The sequence below is a fragment of the Monodelphis domestica genome, chromosome 4 (genome assembly GCF_027887165.1).
Source record: "Monodelphis domestica isolate mMonDom1 chromosome 4, mMonDom1.pri, whole genome shotgun sequence".
In the NCBI taxonomy this organism is placed as follows: Eukaryota; Metazoa; Chordata; class Mammalia; order Didelphimorphia; family Didelphidae; genus Monodelphis; species Monodelphis domestica.
The window spans coordinates 324,308,494-324,330,160 of NC_077230.1; the positions used below are offsets into that span (position 1 = coordinate 324,308,494).

Consider the following 21,667-nt stretch of genomic DNA (forward strand, 5'->3'; position numbering starts at 1 on the left):
CTTTTGTCCTTATTATATTGGTGCCTCTCTAACCTCCTAAGCTTTTCCCAATCTGGAGTCTCAGTTGCAGTTCTCTTCTGTGAAAAATATTTCATAGAAGTGTCCAGTTCTGGAATCATCTCTACTTTTTTCAGTTCTAGCTGCCCAATATAAATGGTTGTTCTGTTAATATCATCAGAGTCATTATTCAAAAGCACTTGGGAGAAATTGAAGAAAGGAAGATTTAGACATTATCTAATCTTATTTCATGAGAGTGAATGAATTTTTAAAAAGTATTCATTAAGCACTTCTGATATACCAGGATTATTCTTTGGCATTGTAAAACAAGAAAGGAAAGAATGAACACTTAAGCTCAGAAGGGGGAAGTGATTTTCTAGGGCCAAATTTTGAAACCAGGATTGGCTGAAAATCTACAATTCTGTTCATAAAGATGGGTTCTCTCTTTATGATGCTAGGAAATTAGAGGGTTTTAGAGTCTGAGATCTTAGAGGTGTTGTAAAGGTGACCATTCCAGGTTTGTCTTCCTTGATTCTTATTTGTCTCCTCCTCTTCCCCCCACCCCTTTTATTCATCCTTGCTTATGTTAGTTGTCTCTCATTAGAACTCAGTCACTAATCAGACTTTCCCCCCAAATGCTTACCTTCCATTTTAGGATCAATACTATGAATTGGTTGTAAGGCAGAAGTGTTGTAAGGGCTAGGCAATAGGGGTTAAGTGACTTGCCCAGGGTCACATAGTTAGGAATTATCTAAGGCAAGATTTGAATCCAGGACCTCCCATCTCCAGACCTATTCTCAATCCACTGAGTCACCTAGCTGCCCTCTGACTTATCAGTCTTAATATGAATCTAATCAGGGACGGCTATGTGGCTCTGTGAATAGAAAACCAGGCCTGAAGATGGGAGGTCCTAGGTTCAAATCTGATGTCAGACACTTTCTGGCTATATGATCTTGGGAAAGTCACTTGACCCCTGTTGCCTAGTCCTTACCACTGTTCTGCCTTGGAACAGATAACTTAGTATTGATTCTAAGACAGAAGGAGAGGTGTTTTTGTTTTTTTTAAAATATGAATGTAATCATCTCACAGTGAAGTTCTAATGGATAAGTTCCTCTCACCATCTGGATTTTTGTTGTTAGGGATCATACTCTATTTCCATCTCCTTGATTCTATAATTTAATGGGAATAAAGAAGTTTTCCTCCCATTTTTACAAAATAAAAATGATTGATTTTTTTTTGTTTTTACACATTTTAATTCCCACCCAACCCCAACTAACCCTTTCCTTCCTTATTACAGAAAGTTATCTTTTATAAATAAAATTTTAAAGGATCAACAAAATTAAAGAACAAAAAAATCTGACAGCATAATTCTATCCTATTTTACTTGAACTTGATACATGTGAACTCAGATACATACATATAATTGACAATGAAAAAGTAGAGACAGGAGAGTATGTAAAATACAAAATTTTCATTATAAGTTAAATCCATGCCATTTTCCCAAATGTGAAGTCCCACAGAAGTTCACTTAAACATGCTCAGCCTTAAGGGAGTAGTTTTGAGGAATCTGTCATGGTACAGCTCATGACACCAGCAGTGAAGGAAGTGGATGGCTGGTCCCAGGGGCAGAAGGCAGCTTGTCCTGGAGGTGGGGATCCCAAGGGCTGGCAGACAGCAGAAAGGTAAGGGTAAAGGCAAGGGATCCTGGGGAACCTTGGATCAAAAATGTCCAAATACTACTGAAGCAAGAACTAGTCAAATGAGGTGGTCTGTGTTAGTGTGAATCATTACATTATTTGCTCTAAACATTAGCTCCAGTATTAGTCTTTGTCAGGAGTTCTTGCTTGAAACAAGTTGTGTCTGCATCAGAGCAGTTCTTGTTTTTGTTTCATTAATGTTATTTTGTTATTAATAATGGTCCTAAAGTATAAGAGTAGTGATGTTGGTAGCTCTGATTAATTTAAGAAAAGTCATAAAGTGCCTAAGTATATTATTATAAGAAATACTTATTAAATAATGGGATTTGCTATTATGGAGATTTTCAAATTGTGCAAAGGGTATTGGAACTTTTTGGTTCTATAAAAGGAGTGATGGCACATATAATGATCTGCATAGGATTCACTGAGGGTCATTCAATGGCTTTGGAGAGATATATGGCATATATGCCTGTTAAGCCTTTTCCAAGTACATAACAACATTGAATGCGACTCCCACATGTGTTATTAAACTTCAACTGGTGCTCATTGTTGCATGGTATTCTTTTGTTCTTCCTTGGTAGGTATTCTATCAAATTCCTTGTAGTAGTTGTTCCAAATACAGGAAAATGAAACAATGGCAGTCAGTAAGAAATACTGAGCAATGGGACCAAGGCTCTCCTGCTTTTAGAACAAGATAAGACGATGGCTAAGAAAAAATAATGAAAATGGGAAATAAAACAACTGTTTAAGAGTCAAAAAAAGAACCTCTAGGGGTAAAAGAATAGAAGGGAGCTAGATTTCTTAGCAAAAGGAATATATCCATTGAAGACAAGGAAAAACTGAACAGTTTGCAAATGCTGTGTTTCTACATAAAGAAATCAACAACTGGGTATAATAGGAAGGGGACAACACAGATGGAAGGTGTTTAGGTAAAGAGAGAAGAAAGAGACAGACAGGAACCAGAAATCCATTCTACCAGATCAGAGTTTGCCATTAGAAGGACGTATGGTTTCTTCAGTGTTTCATTCTACCTATTGTGTAAAATGTATTTGTTATTTTAATATCTGTTCAGAGTTCTCTGAGCTCCAGAGTTGGCCACAGAAGGAAATGAGTAAAATTTAAACCTAGAAAAAAAGGGGGGGTGGAGAAACTATGGCCGAGTAGGGAAGATTAGAATCAGATGGTTGTTGTTGTTCATCCTTCATTTTTAAAGTGGACTAATGACTTCACGAGGGAGATGCTTTGATTTGTGCCTGAGTTAGATTTGGTGAGGCAGAGTTATAAATAAAATACATAAAAAGTATAGAGTAATATGGGAGGGAGAGTTTAACAGTTTTAGTTTTATGTAGAATATATTCCAAGCTTTGATGAAATCTAAGTTCAGAAGGAACAGAAGTAAGGAGGGAACATATTACAGGAATGGAGAAATCCAGGACAAAATCATGAAGTTGCAGAAACAGTGTCATATGAGGCATAATAAAATTAGTCTGTCTGTCTGACTGACAGTACATGTGAAAGTAAAATGTGCAATAAGGCTGAAAAGGTAGGTTGAGGTCTAATTGAGAAGGATTTTAAATGGCAAATAGAGAAGTTTATATGTAACTTTTCTTTTGAGCTCTGCCAAGAGGCTTGACCACAGAGCAAAAGAGTTACATAAACATCTGCTGATGGACCATCTTGGTCTAGTGTTTGCTAAGCATTATGGAGTCTACAAAACAGTCCTGGGTCAAAGTACTCAGATAGTTACTGACTCTCATGTTGGAGAAGGAACAGTGGGTAGAACATGGAAGCTAGAGCAAGCAGAAAGGAAGAATGAATGTGAAAGGGATCGAGAAGGAAAACCTTAGAAGCAAACAGACAACCAATCCCAAAAGGGATTCACTGTTGAGAAATAAAGCCTTAGTACTTGGTTTTTGATGGCTTGGTTATCTTACTTTTTAGAAAATAGTTCATATCTTTTGCCCATTTTTCAATTGAGTAATGGATCATTGCCAGAAACAGTTCCTTATCTTGGAAACTTTCTTTGAGAAATGTGTTACAAACATTCCCCCCAGTTTCCTATTTCCCCTCTAATTATAACTATTTTGGCTTTGTTTGTGTAAAATCTTTTTGGTATTTTTAAATTTTAAAAATGTAAACCCTTACCTTCTATCTTAGTATTGGTTGTAAGACAAAAGATCAAGAAGGGCTAGGCAACTGAGGTTGTGTCTTGGCTTTTCCCAGCACTTCCATTTAAGGAGGGCAATTAGGCCAGTCATGTCTTTGTCTCACTCCAGGCTGGACTTAAGAATTTTTCAACTACACCTCACACTAGGTCCCTTCACCAACTTCCCCTTCAGCTTCTTTTTTGGCATCTTCCCCCTTTAGAAAATAATCAACTTAAGGGCAGGGGTATCATTTTGCTTGAATTTAAATTCTCATCACTTAGCAGAGTAGGAAATGTTTCGTCATGAATTGAATGACTGACCATATTTGTATCATAGAAGGAATTTGGTAGGACTTTATCTTTTGCTATTTTTGTCAGTTTATGTAATATTGGAGTGTATTATTATTTAAATATTTCATAGATTTTGCTTAAAAATCCATCAGGTTATCTGGTCCTGGGTGGTTTTTAATCTTGGTTTGTTTTTGTTTTTGCTTTGTGAGCTCATTCATGGTTTGTTCAATTTCCTAGATTATATTATGTAAAAATCTCTATTTTTTGCTCTCCTAATTTGGATATTTTATATTCTTGTAAATATTCATTCATTTTTTTCAATTCTCAGTTTTATTGATGTATAATGAGGAAAATGGTTTATAATGATTTCCTTTAATTCTCTTTAATTTGTTGTGGATTTTCTCTTTCATTTTAATACTCAGTTTAGATTTCATCTTACTTTTCAAATGAAATTGACTAAGTTTTTCTCTTCTTTTTATTAGTTAAGTGATATTTTTGCTTTCAATTTTGTTAATGTCTTTGATTTTTCAGGCTATCTTCTGGAATTTAATTCAGGATCTAAAATTTTTAGTTTTAAGGGGTTCTTTAGTTACTTGCTCAATATATTGATGTTTTCTCTCTCTTTTGAAGGAAGCATTTAGAGATACAAATTTTCTTTTGCTGACTACTTTCATTGAATCTCCAAAATTTAGGCATAGATTTCAATTGCTGTAGTTTTTCTTAATCAAACATTATTTTCTCTGTACTTTTTTCTTTTGCCTATCAATTCTTTGAGAAAGCTATTTTTTCTTCAATTATTTTTACTTATTTATTCAGTAACCATTTATTGAACATAATTTTATTGTATCTTTGTCAGAAGTTATATTTCTTCCTTTCTGCACTTTTCCCTGAGGTTTTTATTCCCTAATATGTGAACTATTTTTGTAAAGATTCCATATTTAGATGACAAATACGGAAAGTGTTTCCTATTCCCATTCTGTAATTGCTGGAGACCTAGCCTGTTGAAATTTTCTAAAATTCTATTCAGTTCTCTAAATTTTCCCTCCCTTCCTTAACACAGTAGCAGATATTCCTTCCTTCCTTCCTTCCTTCCTTCCTTCCTTCCTTCCTTCCTTCCTTCCTTCCTTCCTTCCTTCCTTCCTTCCTTCCTTCCTTCCTTCCTTCCTTCCTTCCCATATCTCTCTCTTTCAAAAGCTCTCACATCCTCTTCTTACATAGACATCTTTTGATTATTTAGGTGAGTCATTTCTCAGCAGCAACTCATAAAATAAAAACTCAGCATTGAAACCTTACATAAATGTACTCCAAATTTTGATTAAAGATATTGACTGATACTTTACTTTTGATTGAGTCCATTTTATTTTTATAGGTCAAACAATGTCAAGAATGATCAAGTTGTTCAGTGCTGAATCTGTGTATATTTCCTTTTTTGAAGGATTTCAGCCAATATTTAAACACGAATTCAACTTCTATGTAAATTTCAAATTCTGTCTTTCTTTTCCATCCTCCTTCCTGTTTCCCTTCCTCTCCTTTCCATTCCCTGAGATGATAAGCAATCTGATATAGATTTTACACATGCAATCATGAAAACATTTCCCCATATTTGTCATTTTGGGGAAGAGATCTCAAAAAATAAGAAAAAGTAAAATATATGTTTCAGTCCATTCAGAATCCATTAGTTCTTTCTTTGGAGGCAGGTGCCATTTTTATCATGAATCTCTGGGATTGTCTTTGATCACTGTATTGCTGAGAACTAGGTCATTTACAGTTGTTCTTAAAAAGGATTGCTATCACTGTGTACATTGTTTGGTTCTGTTCATTCCACTTTGATTTAGTTTTCCAAACTTTTCTGAAATCATACAGTTAATCATTTCTTATAGCACAATAGCATACCATCAAAATCATATACTACAACTTGTTCAGTCATTCATCAGTTGATGGACAACCCCTCAATTTCCAATTCTTTGCTACAACTAAAAGAATTGCTATAAATATTAGTTGTACAAATAGTCCCTTTTTCATATTTTTGGATCTCCTTGTGATACACACCTAATGGTGATATTACTGCATCAAAGGGTATTCACAGCATTGAAGCCTCATGAACATAATTCTAAATTGCTATATAGAATGGTTGAATCAGATCACAACTCCACCAACAGTGCATTAGTATCCCAATTTTATACCATATACCTTCTGACTTTTATCATTTTTCCTTTTCTGTCATATTAGCCAAACTGATAGGTCTGAGGTGGTACCTCAGAGTAGTTTTAGTTTTTCATTTCTCTAATCAGGAGCTATGTAGAGCATTTTTTTCACATGACTATAGATAGCTTTGATTTCTTCACCTGAAAACTGCCTGTTCATATCCTTTGATCATTTATCAATTGGAGAAAGACATATTTTTATAAATTTAATTTAGATCTACATATTTGAGAAATGAGACCTTTAACAGAGAAACTTTTGTAAACTACCACCCTAGCTTTCTGCTTTCTTTCTAGTCTTAATTGTACTCGTTTTCTTTATACAAACCTCCCTTCTTCTTCTTTTTTTTAAACCCTCACCTTCTGTCTTGAAATCAGTACTGTTTATTGGTTACAAGGCAGAATAGTGGTAAGAGGTAGGGGATGGGGGGCCGCTGGGTAGCTCAGTGGATTGAGAGCTAGCCCTAGAGACGGGAGGTCCTGGGTTCAAATCTGACCTCAGACACTTCCCAGCTGTGTGACCCTGGGCAAGTCACTTGACCTCCATTGCCTAGCTCTTACCACTCTTCTGCCTTGGAGTCAATACTGTGTATTGACTCCAAGACGGAAAGTAAGGGTTATTAAAAAAAAAAAGAAGTAGGGGATGGGGGTTAAGTGATTTTTCCAGGGTCCCATGGCTAGGAAGTGTCTGAGGTCAAGTTTGAACCCAGGATCTCTTGTCTCTCAGTCTGGCTCTCAATCTACTGAGCCACCTAGCTGTCCCCTACAACCCTTTTTTGATTTAATATAATCAAAATTATCTATTTTATATACTGTAATGCTTCCTATTTCTTGTTCGGTCCCAATTCTTCCCTTATCCATAAATCTAACAGAGAAGCTAGTCCATGCTCCCGTAATTTGCTTATGGTATCATCCCATTTATGTTGAAATCATGTGTCTAGGTTGACCTTGTCTTGGTGTACATACAGTGTGAGAGATGTTGGTCTATCCCCAATCTCTGCCCCAAGTTTTCCAATTTTTCCAACAGTTTTTTTTTATAATAAAAGCCCTACTTTCCATCTTGGAATCAATGCTATGTATTGGTTCCAAGACAGAAGAGTGGTAAGGGCTGGGCAATGAGGGTCAAGTCACTTGCCCAGGGTCACAAAGCTGGGAAGTGTCTGAGTTCAGATTTGAACCCAGGACCTTCCATCTCTAGGCCTGGCTCTCAATCCACTGAGCTACCCAGCTGTTCCCTCCAACAGTTTTTGTCAGATAGTAAATTCTTGTCCCAAAGGAAAGCAGTGTTTTCTATTTGATGTTAGTATTGTGTTAAATGATCTCCACTCAGGACAACTGCTCTAAAATAGGAGGGAGCATAAGATGAACCATGTGGGGAAAGAGACATTTCACTCCTTAATGCCTTTTTCTTCCATCAGTTGATGAAGTCTATTTGTTATATATGCCTCGGGGTGTGTATGTTAGAATGCTTCCTTCCTTGCATTCTACTGGACTTCAGCATATAAGGAAGAAATCACCTCAGCTGTCCGTGATCAGTTTATTAGTTCTGCTTTACTTCAGTAGTTGTCTCTACCTGACTTAGATCTAGGCACACAGACACATTTATTAGTTTACTAGGGACACCATTTTTCTGATATACAGGGACAAGTTTACTCCTTTGTGGTTAAACGCCCAAGGATGAGACCATTATCAATAAAAAGAAGCAGGGATCATACAAGGTGCTGATATCATTATGGACGACACTTACAATCCTGAGTACCCTGCCTAGTTTCGACTTAATATTAAGTTGGAGTTCTTGTGTCCTAGACGTAGTCGTTGCTGAGCCCGATTAATATTCTAGAATTGAGCTCGAATGAGCTCCTATCCTCTTTTTCTCTCAGTAGTACTTTGTCGCCAGTCTCATGCACTGCCCTGACTTCATGCTATTTCTTAGCCATTTTACCCATGAAGTTTAATTGAAGGGCACTTTAATCCACATTGACTGAGTGTTGGGACTAGACTCAGGAAGATTTGTGTTCAGATCTTACTTCAGACACTTATTAGCTATGTAACCCTGGGCAAGGCACTTAAGCTCTGTGTGCTTCAGTCAATTCTCTACTACATTAAATTAAAGAACAGGCACCAATATGCTCAGCAAAGGAAAAAGAGGAACACCCCTAGAGTTTTCCAATGTTTTATTAAAGAGTGGAGTAGTAACATCAAGTAACTCTTGAAGACTGGCTCGAGAATGGAAAAACCTGTTTGGTTCTTCCAAACTGGCAAGACTTCTTTCAATACTGGATCCAGCAATGACTATATATATCTGTGACCCAATGAGAACTTCAGTGAAGTTTAGAGAGACTCCCATCTCTATAGCAAAAACTCATCATTTATAATCTAACAGACAAGCTTCATTGAACCACATGAATTTCCCCTAGTACCATATATATTTTTTTAAACCCTTACCTTCCATTTTGGAGTCAATACTGTGTATTGGTTCCAAGGCAGAAGAGTGCTAAGGGCTAGGCAATGGGGGTCAAGTGACTTGCCCAGGGTCATACAGCTGGGAAGTGTCTGAGGCCAGCACCTAGCACCATATTGATTTTTGTTGAGTATTCTACCTTCTTTTTTTTGTTTGTTTAAACCCTTACCTTCTGTCTTGGAATCAATACTGTGTATTGGTTCCAAGGCAGAAGAATGGTAAGGGCTAGGCAATGGGGGTTAAATGACTTGCCCAGGGTCACACAGCTTGGACGTGTCTGAGGTCAAATTTGAACCCAGGACCTCCCATCTCTAGGCCTGGCTCTCAATCCACTGAGCTACCCAGCTGCCCCTCTTATTTATTTACTTATTATTTTTATCTAGCTTCTTAAAATGTATGCTTAGTCTAAATGTTTGTAGACCTAAATAGATTCTTGGAGGAGATTTTCAACATAGGTTCATTAAATTTTTATTTTAAAATTTTTGTTCAGTTCTCAATTTTCTCCCTTTCTCTAATCCCTCTAACTAACCACTGAGAAGGCAAGAAATATGATACTCTAGACATATGAAGTTATGTAAGAAACATTTCCACATTTACCATATTGTTAAATAAAAAAGAAAGAAAAATAAAGTAAAAACCTGAGCTTCAATTTGCATTTAGAGTTCATCAGTTTTCTCTCCAAAGGTGAACAACATTTTTTTAGTCATATGTTCTTTGGAATTGTCTTGGATCACTGTATTGATAAGAATAGCTAAGTTTTTCACATTTGATTATCATTACAATATTCTTGTTATTGGGTACAATGTGCTCCTAGTTTTGCTCATTTCATTTTGTGTTGGCTCATAAAAATCTTAGTTTTTTCTCAAGCCGTATCCTTTGTTATTTCTTATAGCACAATGGTATTCAACCATAATCATATACTGTAACTTGTTCAGCCACTCCCCAATTGACAGGCTTCCTCTCAGTTTCCAATTCTTTTCTACTACAAAAAGAGATGAAATAAATATTTTTTGTACATTTAGGTCCTTTTCCTTTTCCTTTAATCTCCTTGGGACACATATGTAGTATACTTTAGAACCTTGCTGGGTCAAAGGGAATGAATAATTTAATTACCACTTGGTCATAGTTCCAAATTGTTCCCCTGACTGGTTGAATCAGTTTACAACTCCACCAGCAGTGCATTAGTGCACTTATTTTCCACATTCCCTTTAACATTGTCATTTTCTTTCTATGTCATGTTAGTTAATCTGCTGAATGGGAGGTGGTACCTCAGACATATTTTAATATGAATTTCCATAATTATTAATGATTTAGAATTTTGATATGACAATTGATAACTTTCATTCTTTCTTCTGAAAAGTGCCTATTCATATCCTTTCATCATTAGTTATTCGAGGAATGACTTATTTTTTATAAATTTGACTCTTTTCCCTATATATTTGAGAAATGAGACCTTTATTAAAGAAACATGATGGAAAATTATGTAGAAAATTGTTTTCACAATTATTGCTTCGTAATATAGTTTGAGACCTGCTACTGCTAGACTACCTTCTTTTATTTTTACTTCCTTTATATTCTTGAGATTTTGTTCCTCAAATAAATTCTGTTATTTTTTTCTAATTCTACAAAATAATTTGGTAGTTTGACAGTTATGCTACTGAACAAGTAAATTGACTTAGGTAGTATTGATATTTTCATTATGAGATAGCTTCATTTGTGGGAAGAGGATTTTGTAATGTGCTCATGTATTTCCTATATGGCAGGTAGACTCCCATGTATTTTATGTTGTTTGTTTTATTTTAAATAGAATTATTATAACTTTGCCAGTTTTGATGGTAATATGTAGAATATAGTTGGATTTATTTTATCTCCATCAACTTTGCCAAAATTTTTTTTAAATAAGCCCTTACCTTCTGTATTAACTCCAAGGCAGAAGAGTGGTAAGGGCTAGGCAATGGGGGTCAAGTGACTTGCCCAGGGTCACATAACTAGGAAGTGTCTGAGGCCAGATTTGAACCTAGGACCTCCCGTCTCTAGGCCTGGTTCTCAATCCACTGAGCTACCCAGCTGCCCCTGAAATTGGTTATTTTTAACTTGTATTTCTAGGGCTCTCTTTACCATCATATCAAATGCTAAAAGTAATAGTTTTTTCTCATTGCCTATTTTTGTTCTTTTGGTTTCTTTTCTTGTCTTATTTTAGTAGTTATTATTTCCATCATGATATTGAATAAAAATGGTGAAAATGGATTTCCATGCTTAACCCCTGATCTCATTGGAAAGGCTTCTATTTTATCCCAATTAGAGATAATGCTTGCTCTTGGTTTTAGATAAATATTACTTATCATTATAAGACAAGTTCCATTTATTCCTGTTTTCTAGTGTTTTTAAAAAAATAAGAATGGATGTTATATTTTGTCAAAAGTGTTTTCTTTATCTAATTATATACTCAGATGATTTTTTGTTTTTATTATTGATGTGGTGAGTTATGATTATGGTTTTTCTGATATATTGCTTTAATTTCCTTATTAGTATTTTATTCAATATTTTTGCATCAATATTGATTAGGAAAATTGGTCCATAATTTTCTTTCTCTGTTTTTGCTCTTCCTGGTTTAACTATCAAAATTATATTTATGGGGCAGCTAAGGGATCAGTGGACAGAGAGTTAGGCCTGAAGAGAGGAGGTCCTGAGTTTAAATCTGACCTCAGACACCTCCTAGCTGTGCGACCCTGGGTATATCACTTAACCCCAATTGCCTACCTATTGATCTTCTGCCTTGGAACTGATACTTAGTATTGATCCTAAGTTAGAAGGGTAGTTTTTTATTTAACTGTATTTATGTCATAAGAAGAATTTGATAGGATTTCTTTGTCTATTTTTCAAATAATTTACATAGAATAATAATTCAAATAATATATGTAATATAAAATAAAGATACATAGTACAATATAACACAATAAAATAATTGGAATTAATTATTCTTTAAAAATTTGAAATAATTTGCTTGTAAATCCATTTGTTCCTACAGGTTTATTCTTAGGAACTCATTTATGACTTGTTCAATTTCTTTTCTTTTAAGATAGAGGTAAGGCATTTTATGTCTTATTCTGTTAATCTGGGCAATTTATAGTTTTGTAAAAATATTCATCCATTTTAGTAGACAGTCAATTTTGGCAATTATTTCTTTTAATTAGATATGTTTTACTTTTATTTTGTTGATGATCAAGGTTCCCAATCTTGCCCTTTTTTCTTTTTATTTCTACTGAACCTTAATAAATTCTGCTCCAGCCCTTTATTTGAACTTTGTGTATGTCTTTCTGTTGCTTATAAATACCATATTATTCGTTCTTATTTTCTAATTCATTCTGCTCTTTCCATTTTATGAATAACTTCATCCCATTCATATTCATAGTTATTGATAGCTATGTATTTCCTTTGGTCCTGTTCTCTTCTAATTCTCTTTTTCTTTTTAAAAATTCTGTCTTCTCCTCAAAAGTTTATTTTGCTTCTGATCACTGCCTCCCTTAAACTACCCTCTCTATTATCATCCCCCACTTCTCTTAGTCCTTACTCTCTTACTTCAGTGTTGGCATTAATATATATGTATACGTACATGTATACACACATACTCTTGCTATGTATGTATGTGTGGAAATATATATGTATATAAGAATTTCTATACTCAACTATATCTGTTTTTATATTCTTCCCTCTGAACACAGTGTAGATAAGAATGAGATTCAAGCATTACCTGCTCTCCCCATTTCCCCTACCATGGTAAAATTTTTTTCTTGTGCCTTTTTTGTAAGATAATTTTCTCAATTCTTCCTCTCCCTGCCTCTTCTCTCAGTCTATTCCTCTTTATAAACTTTCTATTTTTCCTTGGAAATCATTCCAACATAATAGACTCACACCCATGCCCTATTTTAAGTAGATTCCTTCTAACTATCCTAATGGTAATAAAGTCCTTAAGGGTTACATGAATCATTTTGCATTTGGAAACATAGTTTAACTTTATGAAGTTCTTTATGATTTCATACTCATGATTACTTTCTTATGCTTCTCTTGAGTCTTGTGTTTCAATTTAAAACTTTTTATTCAAGTCTAATCTTTTAGTCAGGAATGCTTGAAAAGTCTCTATTTTAGACAATATCCATCTCTCCCTATAGGATTACATTCAGTTTTGTTGCTCAGGTTATTCTTGGTTGTAATCCTGTTTCCTTTAGCTTCCAGAATATCATATTCCAAGTCTGCTGCTTCTTTATAGTGGTAGTAACTGAATCTTGTTTGATCCTGATTGTGGCTCTATAATGTTTGAATTGTTTCTTTCTAGTTGTTTTGAATGTTTCCTTCTTAATTTGAGAGTTCTGAAATTTGGTTATAATATTCCAAGGAATTTTAATTTTTGAGATCTCTTTCAGGAAGTTTTGTTTTTTTTAAACCCTTACCTTTGTCTTGGAGTCAATACTGTGTATTGGCTCCAAGGCAGAAGAGTGGTAAGGGCTAGGCAATGGGGGTCAAGTGACTTGCCCAGGGTCACACAGCTGGGAAGTGTCTGAGGCCAGATTTGAACTTAGGACCTCCCATCTCTAGGCCTGGCTCTCAATCCACTGAGCTACCCAGCTGCCCCCTTTCAGGGAGTATTTGGTGGATTCTTTACATCTTCATTTTAACCCTCTGTTACAAGTATATCTGGACAGTTTTCCTGTATAATTTCTTGAAATATACATAAGCTCTTTTTAATTCTAACTTTTATTTGTCTAATAACTCTTAAATTACTGTTCTGTAATCTATTTTCAATTCAGTTGTTTTCTGATGAAATATTTCAAATTTTCTTCTATTTCTTTCATTTTGGCTTTTTTTATCGTCTCTTGGTGTCACTAACTTTCACTTCACCAATTCTAATCTTTAAGAAATGATTTTCTTCACTGAGATTTAATTAATTCTGATTTTTAAAGAATTTATTTATCTGGGGGGCTTTTTCTGCTTCTTTTACTGTGCTGTTAATTTCTTTCACAAATTTCTTGCATTATTTTTATTTCTGATCCCAATACTCCTCTATTGCTCTTATTATATCATTTTTTTTTGCTTTTTTACCTCCTTAGTTCTTTAAGGAATTTTTTATGGACTTGTGTCCTATCTGCATTTTTTCCTTGTAGATGCTGCCAAGTCATTTCTTCTGAGTATGTATATTGAGCTTCTCTGTCATCATAATAGATTTTCATGATCAGGCTCTTTTTTATTTGCTCATTTTTTAGCCTTTTTTTCCCCCACTTTGGATTTTGTGTTAGAGTTGGGCTCTGCTTGCTCTGTGGGATGGATCACTTTCCCAAGCTTCAAGATTTTATGTTCTATTGTTTTCTGAGGTAGTCCTGGAAACCTATAAATCTTCAATGCTTCCAAGGTGAAGTTATCCAGCGAGAGATGTAATCACTGCTCTTCTGGTTTGCACTTTTGTCCTTACCCATGTAGAGACACTATTCTCTCTCTCTCTCTTTTTTTGAAAAATATAAAATATTTATATTTTTAAAATTATGACTTAAAATACCACAAATTAAAATACAATATTTTTATTTTTCTCACCTAAAAAACGAGCAACCCAGAATTAAGATGTATATAAGCTTCCCAAATTTACCCCTAATGAAACCTGAATATTTATACAATTTCTACAGAAACATACAGTGTATCAAAATCTGCATAAATCAAATTTATAAAATGTGTAGAAATTCATAGTGATATTATCAACTTACAAAGCAAGGATATGGGAATTATTTCCAAAGCAGCCTAAGTAGAAAAATTATGACTGCAACAGTTTCTGATGGTTTTGTTTTGTAAAGTTTTGCAGTTGCAAGATACAGAATCATATTCATAGTGTGTCAGCTTTCAATAAACTGAACAAAATACCCATTTAGAATACATGTGTACAGTCTGTGCCACCTTTCATATGCCTATGCATAGTTAACACGATTATAATCTACTTAACATGGAAAATGGAGTAATTTTTCATACAACAAGCAATGAAAGTACCCACATTCCTTAGTTTATCCTAGCAAGCTTCCCTTTGATTGACTTTAGAATTTATATAAAACACCCTTACAAAGGAATGAAACTTGAAATGCTTAAGATCTCCAATCAGTAGCAAAATATGACAGAATACTGGTTTATAAATAAGTGTGCCATTTTGGGGTGTTTAATAGTATTAGTAGAGTCAAAAATTAGACAGTGATCTCAAAATTAGCTGATTGTAAAAATCAACATGTAAATAATGTTCTTAAAGCTTTAAAGATTGTTTCTTTTATCTGAGTGGATTCTAAAGACCTTTCACTAAATATCAGCATGCTCAAAGTGAAAGTCCAATTGCTTTTTGCCATTTATCATATTTGTCCTGGACAATGGAGTTTTTAAAAAATAAAAAGTAGGGGGCAGCTGGGTAGCTCAGTGGATTGAGAGCCAGGCCTAGAGACGGGAGGTCCTAGGTTCAAATCCGGCTTCAGCCACTTCCCAGCTGTGTGACCCTGGGCAAGTCACTTGACCCCCATTGCCTACCCTTACCACTCTTCTGCCTTGGAGCCAATACACAGTATTGACTCCAAGGCGGAAGGTAAGGGTTTAAAAAAAAATAAATAAAAAGTAGACCAATTTTATTATTAGGTCCTCTTAATATTGGGGGATGAAGGGAAGGGGGAATAAGAAGGAGCCAAAACAACTAAAATAAAAGTACCCTGTATGGGAAAAAAGTAGCAAAGCCTAAAAATTTTTAGAATTTGAAAAAATACTAATAAAAGAAACCTAATGCCCAAGTATAGTAGAATGTTTGCTGAATTTGTTTAATGAGGCTTATATTTTGAATGATTCTCATCTTGAACACTTTTTTTGTGTATTAAAGAAAAATTCCATTCACTCATGTTAATTTCCTCTAGGACAAAGATGTAAATGAAGAGTTAAATCATTCTTGGCTTCATAAATTGTGTACTTTTTAGTTTATGATATACAGCAATTATGTAAGGCTTGATCTAACAGGTTCTAGCTGTAATTCTGAAGGAGCTTTTGAAGAATTTAACTTCATCTTTTTTTGGTTGTTTGCTTTTAGAAGATTAAATCTGTGAAAAGTTTACAGTTTTCTAAACCTACCTGGAGGTCCAGGTATTCCAAACCCCAAACATCATTCAAGAAATATTTTCCATTTAGTAGCCTTTTTTTTTTGTATGCTAGGGTTTGGTGGTGACCCAGTGCCAGCAGATAAAGAGATTTTATGCCACAAAATCTAAAACATCACAAAATAAATACCCTTGGGATTGTCTGTGCCTCCATTAATATAAGCTTTATATAGCATTTATTCCAAAGTTGATTGTAAATGGTAGCACATAAGTTTCTGGGTGGGAAAAGTTATCCTTAAATACTTGACAATTCCAACATAATCATACTATAAATTTCCTCAAATGCTCTTGAAAAATATACTGAGAAATGAAAGAGGCCCTAAATGTGTTGAAATTCACCTTTCAAAAAAGCAGCATGATTGTGGAGGAAGGCTACCCTGGCTAATAACCTGTGGCAGTGCTTGGAAAAGATGTAAAAATTAAATAAAGATACAACAGGTTGATAATCACCAAATGATATATTAAAGTCTGGTTACTCCAACCCTTTTTCAAGTGTGTATTTAAAAAACAAAAAAACAAATAACAACAACAAAAAAACTGCCTTCAGATCCCTGAGTGTAATCTCAAAGAAGGTATCTAACGATGCCTCTGCTCTGCTTGGGCAGAGTCAGAGGGGCACAAATCACCAACATAATCTTAAAACAAACAAACACAAAAGATGTAAACATCTATAGAGTTTTAAGGTAAAATCAGTTTTGTAAACAGTAACTGCAGATGATAATGCTATCATACTATCACAGTTCATTACATCCTTCAAACAATCAGGGGGTTCCAGGTTTGGAGCTGTAGAAAGTGAGGAGCTGCAGCAGGTTTCAGGCTATTTTCAGTCCTGTACAAATGAATGTGTCAGTATGTAGGCTATTAGTTTATTTTCTTCTGTTTAGACATTAAGGATGTTGTTCATTTCCCATTTTTGCTTGGAGTCACACAAGGAAAGAAACACTTGATGGAGAACTGGTGATCTATCTAAACACTTTCCTGAAGGAATGTGGGTAAATCTATGTAGATTCTTGAAATATTGCCATTCCTTATATTCATTTAAATTACAGTGTGTAATCATGATTTTTGATCCATCAGGTCCTTTCATCAAGCACTGGTCATACTGCATTAGCTGATTTGCTTCATTGATTCTGAAAAGCTGATTTCCTCCCAGTTCCACAAAGCCACCATTTGTGTGTCCCATGCTATCAATGCAATGTGCAGTTTCAGTACCTCTGATCTCTCCCCACTCGACATTCTTGGGTGGCAAAGGATAGTGTGAGATGATATCATAAGCTATTTCTTCCATGAACCACTTAAAACTTTTGCAGTTGTGATCTTCCCGAAATTTTTTCAGTTCTGATATGTCCCCGTAGGGTAGTGCTTTTGATTCAGGGCGACTGGCATAGAAATAGTCTTTGTAGCCATCCCACCAAACCTCCACAACTCTAATGTAGTTCTTTAACGTTGGAGAAGATCCTAAATAAATTGGGGGAGGATTTCCTTGCCAGCCCTCAAGACGATAGATATGTCCAACTCTAGAACAAGGACAAACAACAATTTGCCACCACATTGCCATATTTTGTAAGAAATCTCAAAGTTTTCACCACCCCAGATCTGAAGACGCGGATCATAGAAACCCAGTTCAAAGAAGAAATCCCGTTCAATGGCAAACAACCCCCCAGCCATGGCTGGGGACCGATAGGGCTCAGTTTTTGTCTTTCTCATTGTCTTCTCCCGCTGGGTCAGAGGCACTCTCTTCCGGAGCAAACTCCAATCCCACGCTCTTCGCTCTTCGAGTGTACCCATCTTCATCACCACCCCCTTGGGGCATAATTTAAAAATTGTTGCCATCTATGATATCTATAATCAGCATAGTGGAAACGGTTCTGTCTTTAGATATAGGAGCCACAAGCGGGGCATACCAGTTTACTGCCACAGCACAGTGGACATCGAGGTATATCAGAACCTGTCCAAGTTTAGCCTTGTGTGCTCCAATACTTCGAGCCTGAATTAAACCTTCTCGTCTCTCATTTCGAAATACCTTCACCAGGTCATTCCACTGCTTAATGTAGTCATCTAGTCTCTCTTTTAAGTGTGCTTTATTACTAAAATCATCAATTAACACAATTTCTGCCAAATATTTCCTTGGTGTCCTTTTAATTATACTGTGAACCGTTCTCATAAGAGTTGACCATCTTTCATTATGGAAGACAATGACAACACTGGAAATGAGCAGGTTTTCATCATAATGCCAATACTTGCATTCTTCTTGTTGCAAATCATTGATGCTGCGGTCCAGTGAGATCATATCACTGGCCACCATGTTAAATCCAAACTCTTTAATGCTGGCATGAATGGACTCTTTGTAATCTGGTCCCAAAACATATGGCTTTGCTTCCTCTCCAGGGCCACGGAGAACACCATGAGGTTCCGGTTCTTTGGGTTCAAAATTACCAATGATTCCCAGACGGAGCACAGGTTCATGGTAGGTAAGTGTCTGAGGCTTAAGAGTGAGATACTGTCTGTCTCTGGAGGGCATTTTGCTGGTTGATACCCCCAGCGTGGTGCTCTTGTTTATTTTTGGCTTTGTTTTTTCTTCTAATAGACTCCAAGTCCACTTCCACCCCTTCCACATGGGGCCAGGGCACCACAGGTTTGAATCTGTCGCCCCCAGGGGCCAATCCATTGCCTCCTCTGATAGGGATGGGAACGTTGAGGTCTCTGCCTTCCCTCATCCCATTGAGCGGGTTCTGGCCGTCAGGCCGGGGGGACAGGGAGGACCAAAGCACCACCAGCCCCAGAAAGCTTCCTACCACCAGCAAACTGCATAAGATGAACCCGATCTTCAGCCTCATCTTCCTCGGGTGGCAGCGGCGGCAGCGGCAGCAGCAGCGGGAGATACACCAGCCCCAGTGCGCTGCCGCCGCCGCCACCACCCACTATTCTCTCTTAATGACAATCCTTCTCTACCCTCAAACCTGTAGCCAAATAGGGCTCCTTTGTGACTGTAAGTGCTCCTTACTGCCTTGGACCTGTGAACTAGAATTGGGTAAAGGGCAGTGAAATTACCAAAGAGTGCCAGGTCTTGATCCCAGTTGCTAGCTTAGAGGTCTCCTGTAATCTCTTTCTTAGCAAGTATTCAATTCCCTTATTTTCTCAGGATGCTGAGCACTCCCACCATTGCTGCTGCTTCACAAACCTCTAAGGCTGACAATTGTTGGTGCTTCCATCTTGTCTTTGCTATGCATCAAGCCCCCATGCAAGTGTCTGCAGACAACCCTTTCTGTTCTTCAAAGTTTGCCTGGGTTGGAAAAATGATCCATTTTTACTTTTCTCTTGGTTCTGCTACATAGAATTTAATTTGACATGCTTTAAAAAAGTTATTTAAAGGATAGTGTGAGAATTTTGGGGAAATGTTCCGTGTCCTCTGCTGTCTGGATTCTTCCCCCATGAATAAAAATCACCACATAATTAGTTATATTTTAATGTAATTGACAATTCATAACCCCATGCATTTTATTTTACACATTTAAAAACATTATTCTGAGAAGGGCTCTGTAGTTTTCACCAGATGACCAAAGGCATCCATGACACCAAAGAAGGTTAAGAACCCCTGTACTATGAACTCATATATTTATATGTTTTCCTACCATATTTGACTTCAAAATATTTTATACTATTTGGGAAACTGCTCCGTTTTGTTTTCTTCAACTACAAACATGTTTAATATTTGTAGGTTGACGTTTTGTTATGAAGAAATACAAACATTAAGTCTACTTAGGAAATGGAACTTAGATTTTTGGATATTTTCTCAGGATACAGTTTGTTTATTTTTAAAGTGATGGGTAGTTGTTGATATTTTTTCATCTAGTCTTTTGACAGCTTATTCAAGAATCTCAAATTCCTAAACATCTTGAACTATCTGCTATGCCTTAAACCAAACACAAGTATCCTAAAATTCTTGTAGGTAGGTCTTTAACAAATAAACTAAAGAATCTGGATTGCTCAAGGTCTATTCTCATTTCTTTAGTATGCTCCAAATTCAACTACTTTAGGTGCCATTGACCATTGGGCCTACAACAGTCTGTAGTTTCAGAACTCTACTTTAAAAAATTATCTTGTACAACTTCACTTAATTACAATTAGTCTTCAAGGCTCAGTGTAAAGACCATCTCTTGCATGAAGTCATTATTGACTCCCTAGATGGGCTTCCCTTCTTGAACTTGTTATAAACCTCTACTTAGTTGAACTGGATTTTATCTAATTCTACCTTCTCTGAACTATGACAGCATTTTTAAAACTTTCATTGTGATTTTATGTAAACTTAAATCAGATATATTAAACTCAAATAGAAATGGGGCAACTAAAATACACATAAGGATCCAGGTGGACTTCACTTTGACTTAACAAAACCACATATCTACATTGTCTGTTTTATTAATTTTGTTATATATATATATATATAATTGCATTTTAATCTGGTTCAAGCTATATTCAGGAGTTTCATGGGATGCATGAGGTCCTCAGGCCACCAATTTTATACCTCTGGCTTACCTTATAGCTTTATCAGTCATTTGTGAGTCTTTGTATTATATTATGATTATCTCTGTTTACTGCTAGTCTTTCTCATATAACACTCCCATCAACATGGGTACTCTGAAAGAGAGGTCAGTGACCATGATGTGCTACGTATTTGTAGGAGTACATGACAGCTATCTTCCTAAGAGACTTCTGATTTTGTGACATCATCCCTAGTATATGTGAGGGAGATGTGATGTCAAATAATTGGAAAACTTCAAAAATCGTGATAGAGAGAAGCAAACTTGAGACTTTTTTGATGGTGGTCAGATCTTCCCTGCTATTTTAGACACAGACATGTAGGGAGAAATTCCTCAACAAGCCCCTTGATTTCTAGTACTGGCAAGCCTAGAGACAGCACAGAGCGCATTTTTCCCTTGTTGAGGTTGTTTTCTCTTGCCCTGATTGATCTGAGATTTTACCTAACTCCGAGCTGAAAAGCTTCTTCATTCAGGTATATTCTTTAATGTATTCTAATCTATAATTTACCTCATTGTTACTTTGACAAAGAAGTATACAAGTTATTTTTAATAGTCATTTGTTTATCTGGCATTTACCAGGAAATAGATAAACTGGTGATAATAAGTTAGTATATCAACCTCTGCTCGAAAGAAATCAGGAAAAGTGGCATTTATCCTAAGCCCTAAAATATTATGCTTCTATACTACCAATATTTTTTCTGATGTGTACAATTTTAGCTTAATATTCCTCTTGAAGAAAGATAAGGGAAGAAGCAAGTGGCTAGTCAGGTTCTCACTTTGTTCTCCCAAAAGATAGAAATTGAACTCTCCTTTGGAGAGGCTTGAGGCAGACCCTAGGTGACAAATCTATATATGACACACTTGAACTGAGAAATCTTTATATTAGATAATCCACACAAAAGGATGGCTATAGCTAGGTCTCAATTAGTGTGAAAAAGAGTACCATGAAGTACTTGCATTATTCAAATTCTCACTGCATATTTCTATTGGGCTGGAATGAATTATCGTTATTTATATAATTTTTCAATTTCAAGTAGTGCAAATTAAAATGCATGTGACCATTTCACAGAATTCATTAATTGCGCTAATTAGGGCCTAACTGTATCCATGTATACATTGCTATTCATGAGACAAATATTTTTGAGGTGCATATGATGTGAATATTATGGTGGGGAC

General features: G+C 35.8%; 1 protein-coding gene across 1 annotated transcript; it reads right to left on the bottom strand.

The window, feature by feature from the left end:
* Positions 1 to 16,703: 16,703 nt before the first annotated feature.
* On the bottom strand, positions 16,704 to 18,807 carry LOC100009764 (N-acetylgalactosaminyltransferase 7-like). Its single transcript, XM_056794881.1, is given in 4 exon segments — positions 16,704 to 17,480; positions 17,483 to 17,720; positions 17,722 to 18,456; positions 18,458 to 18,807. Coding segments are annotated over 4 exon segments (1,953 nt in total). The 5' UTR covers positions 18,788 to 18,807; the 3' UTR covers positions 16,704 to 16,830.
* Positions 18,808 to 21,667: the final 2,860 nt, after the last annotated feature.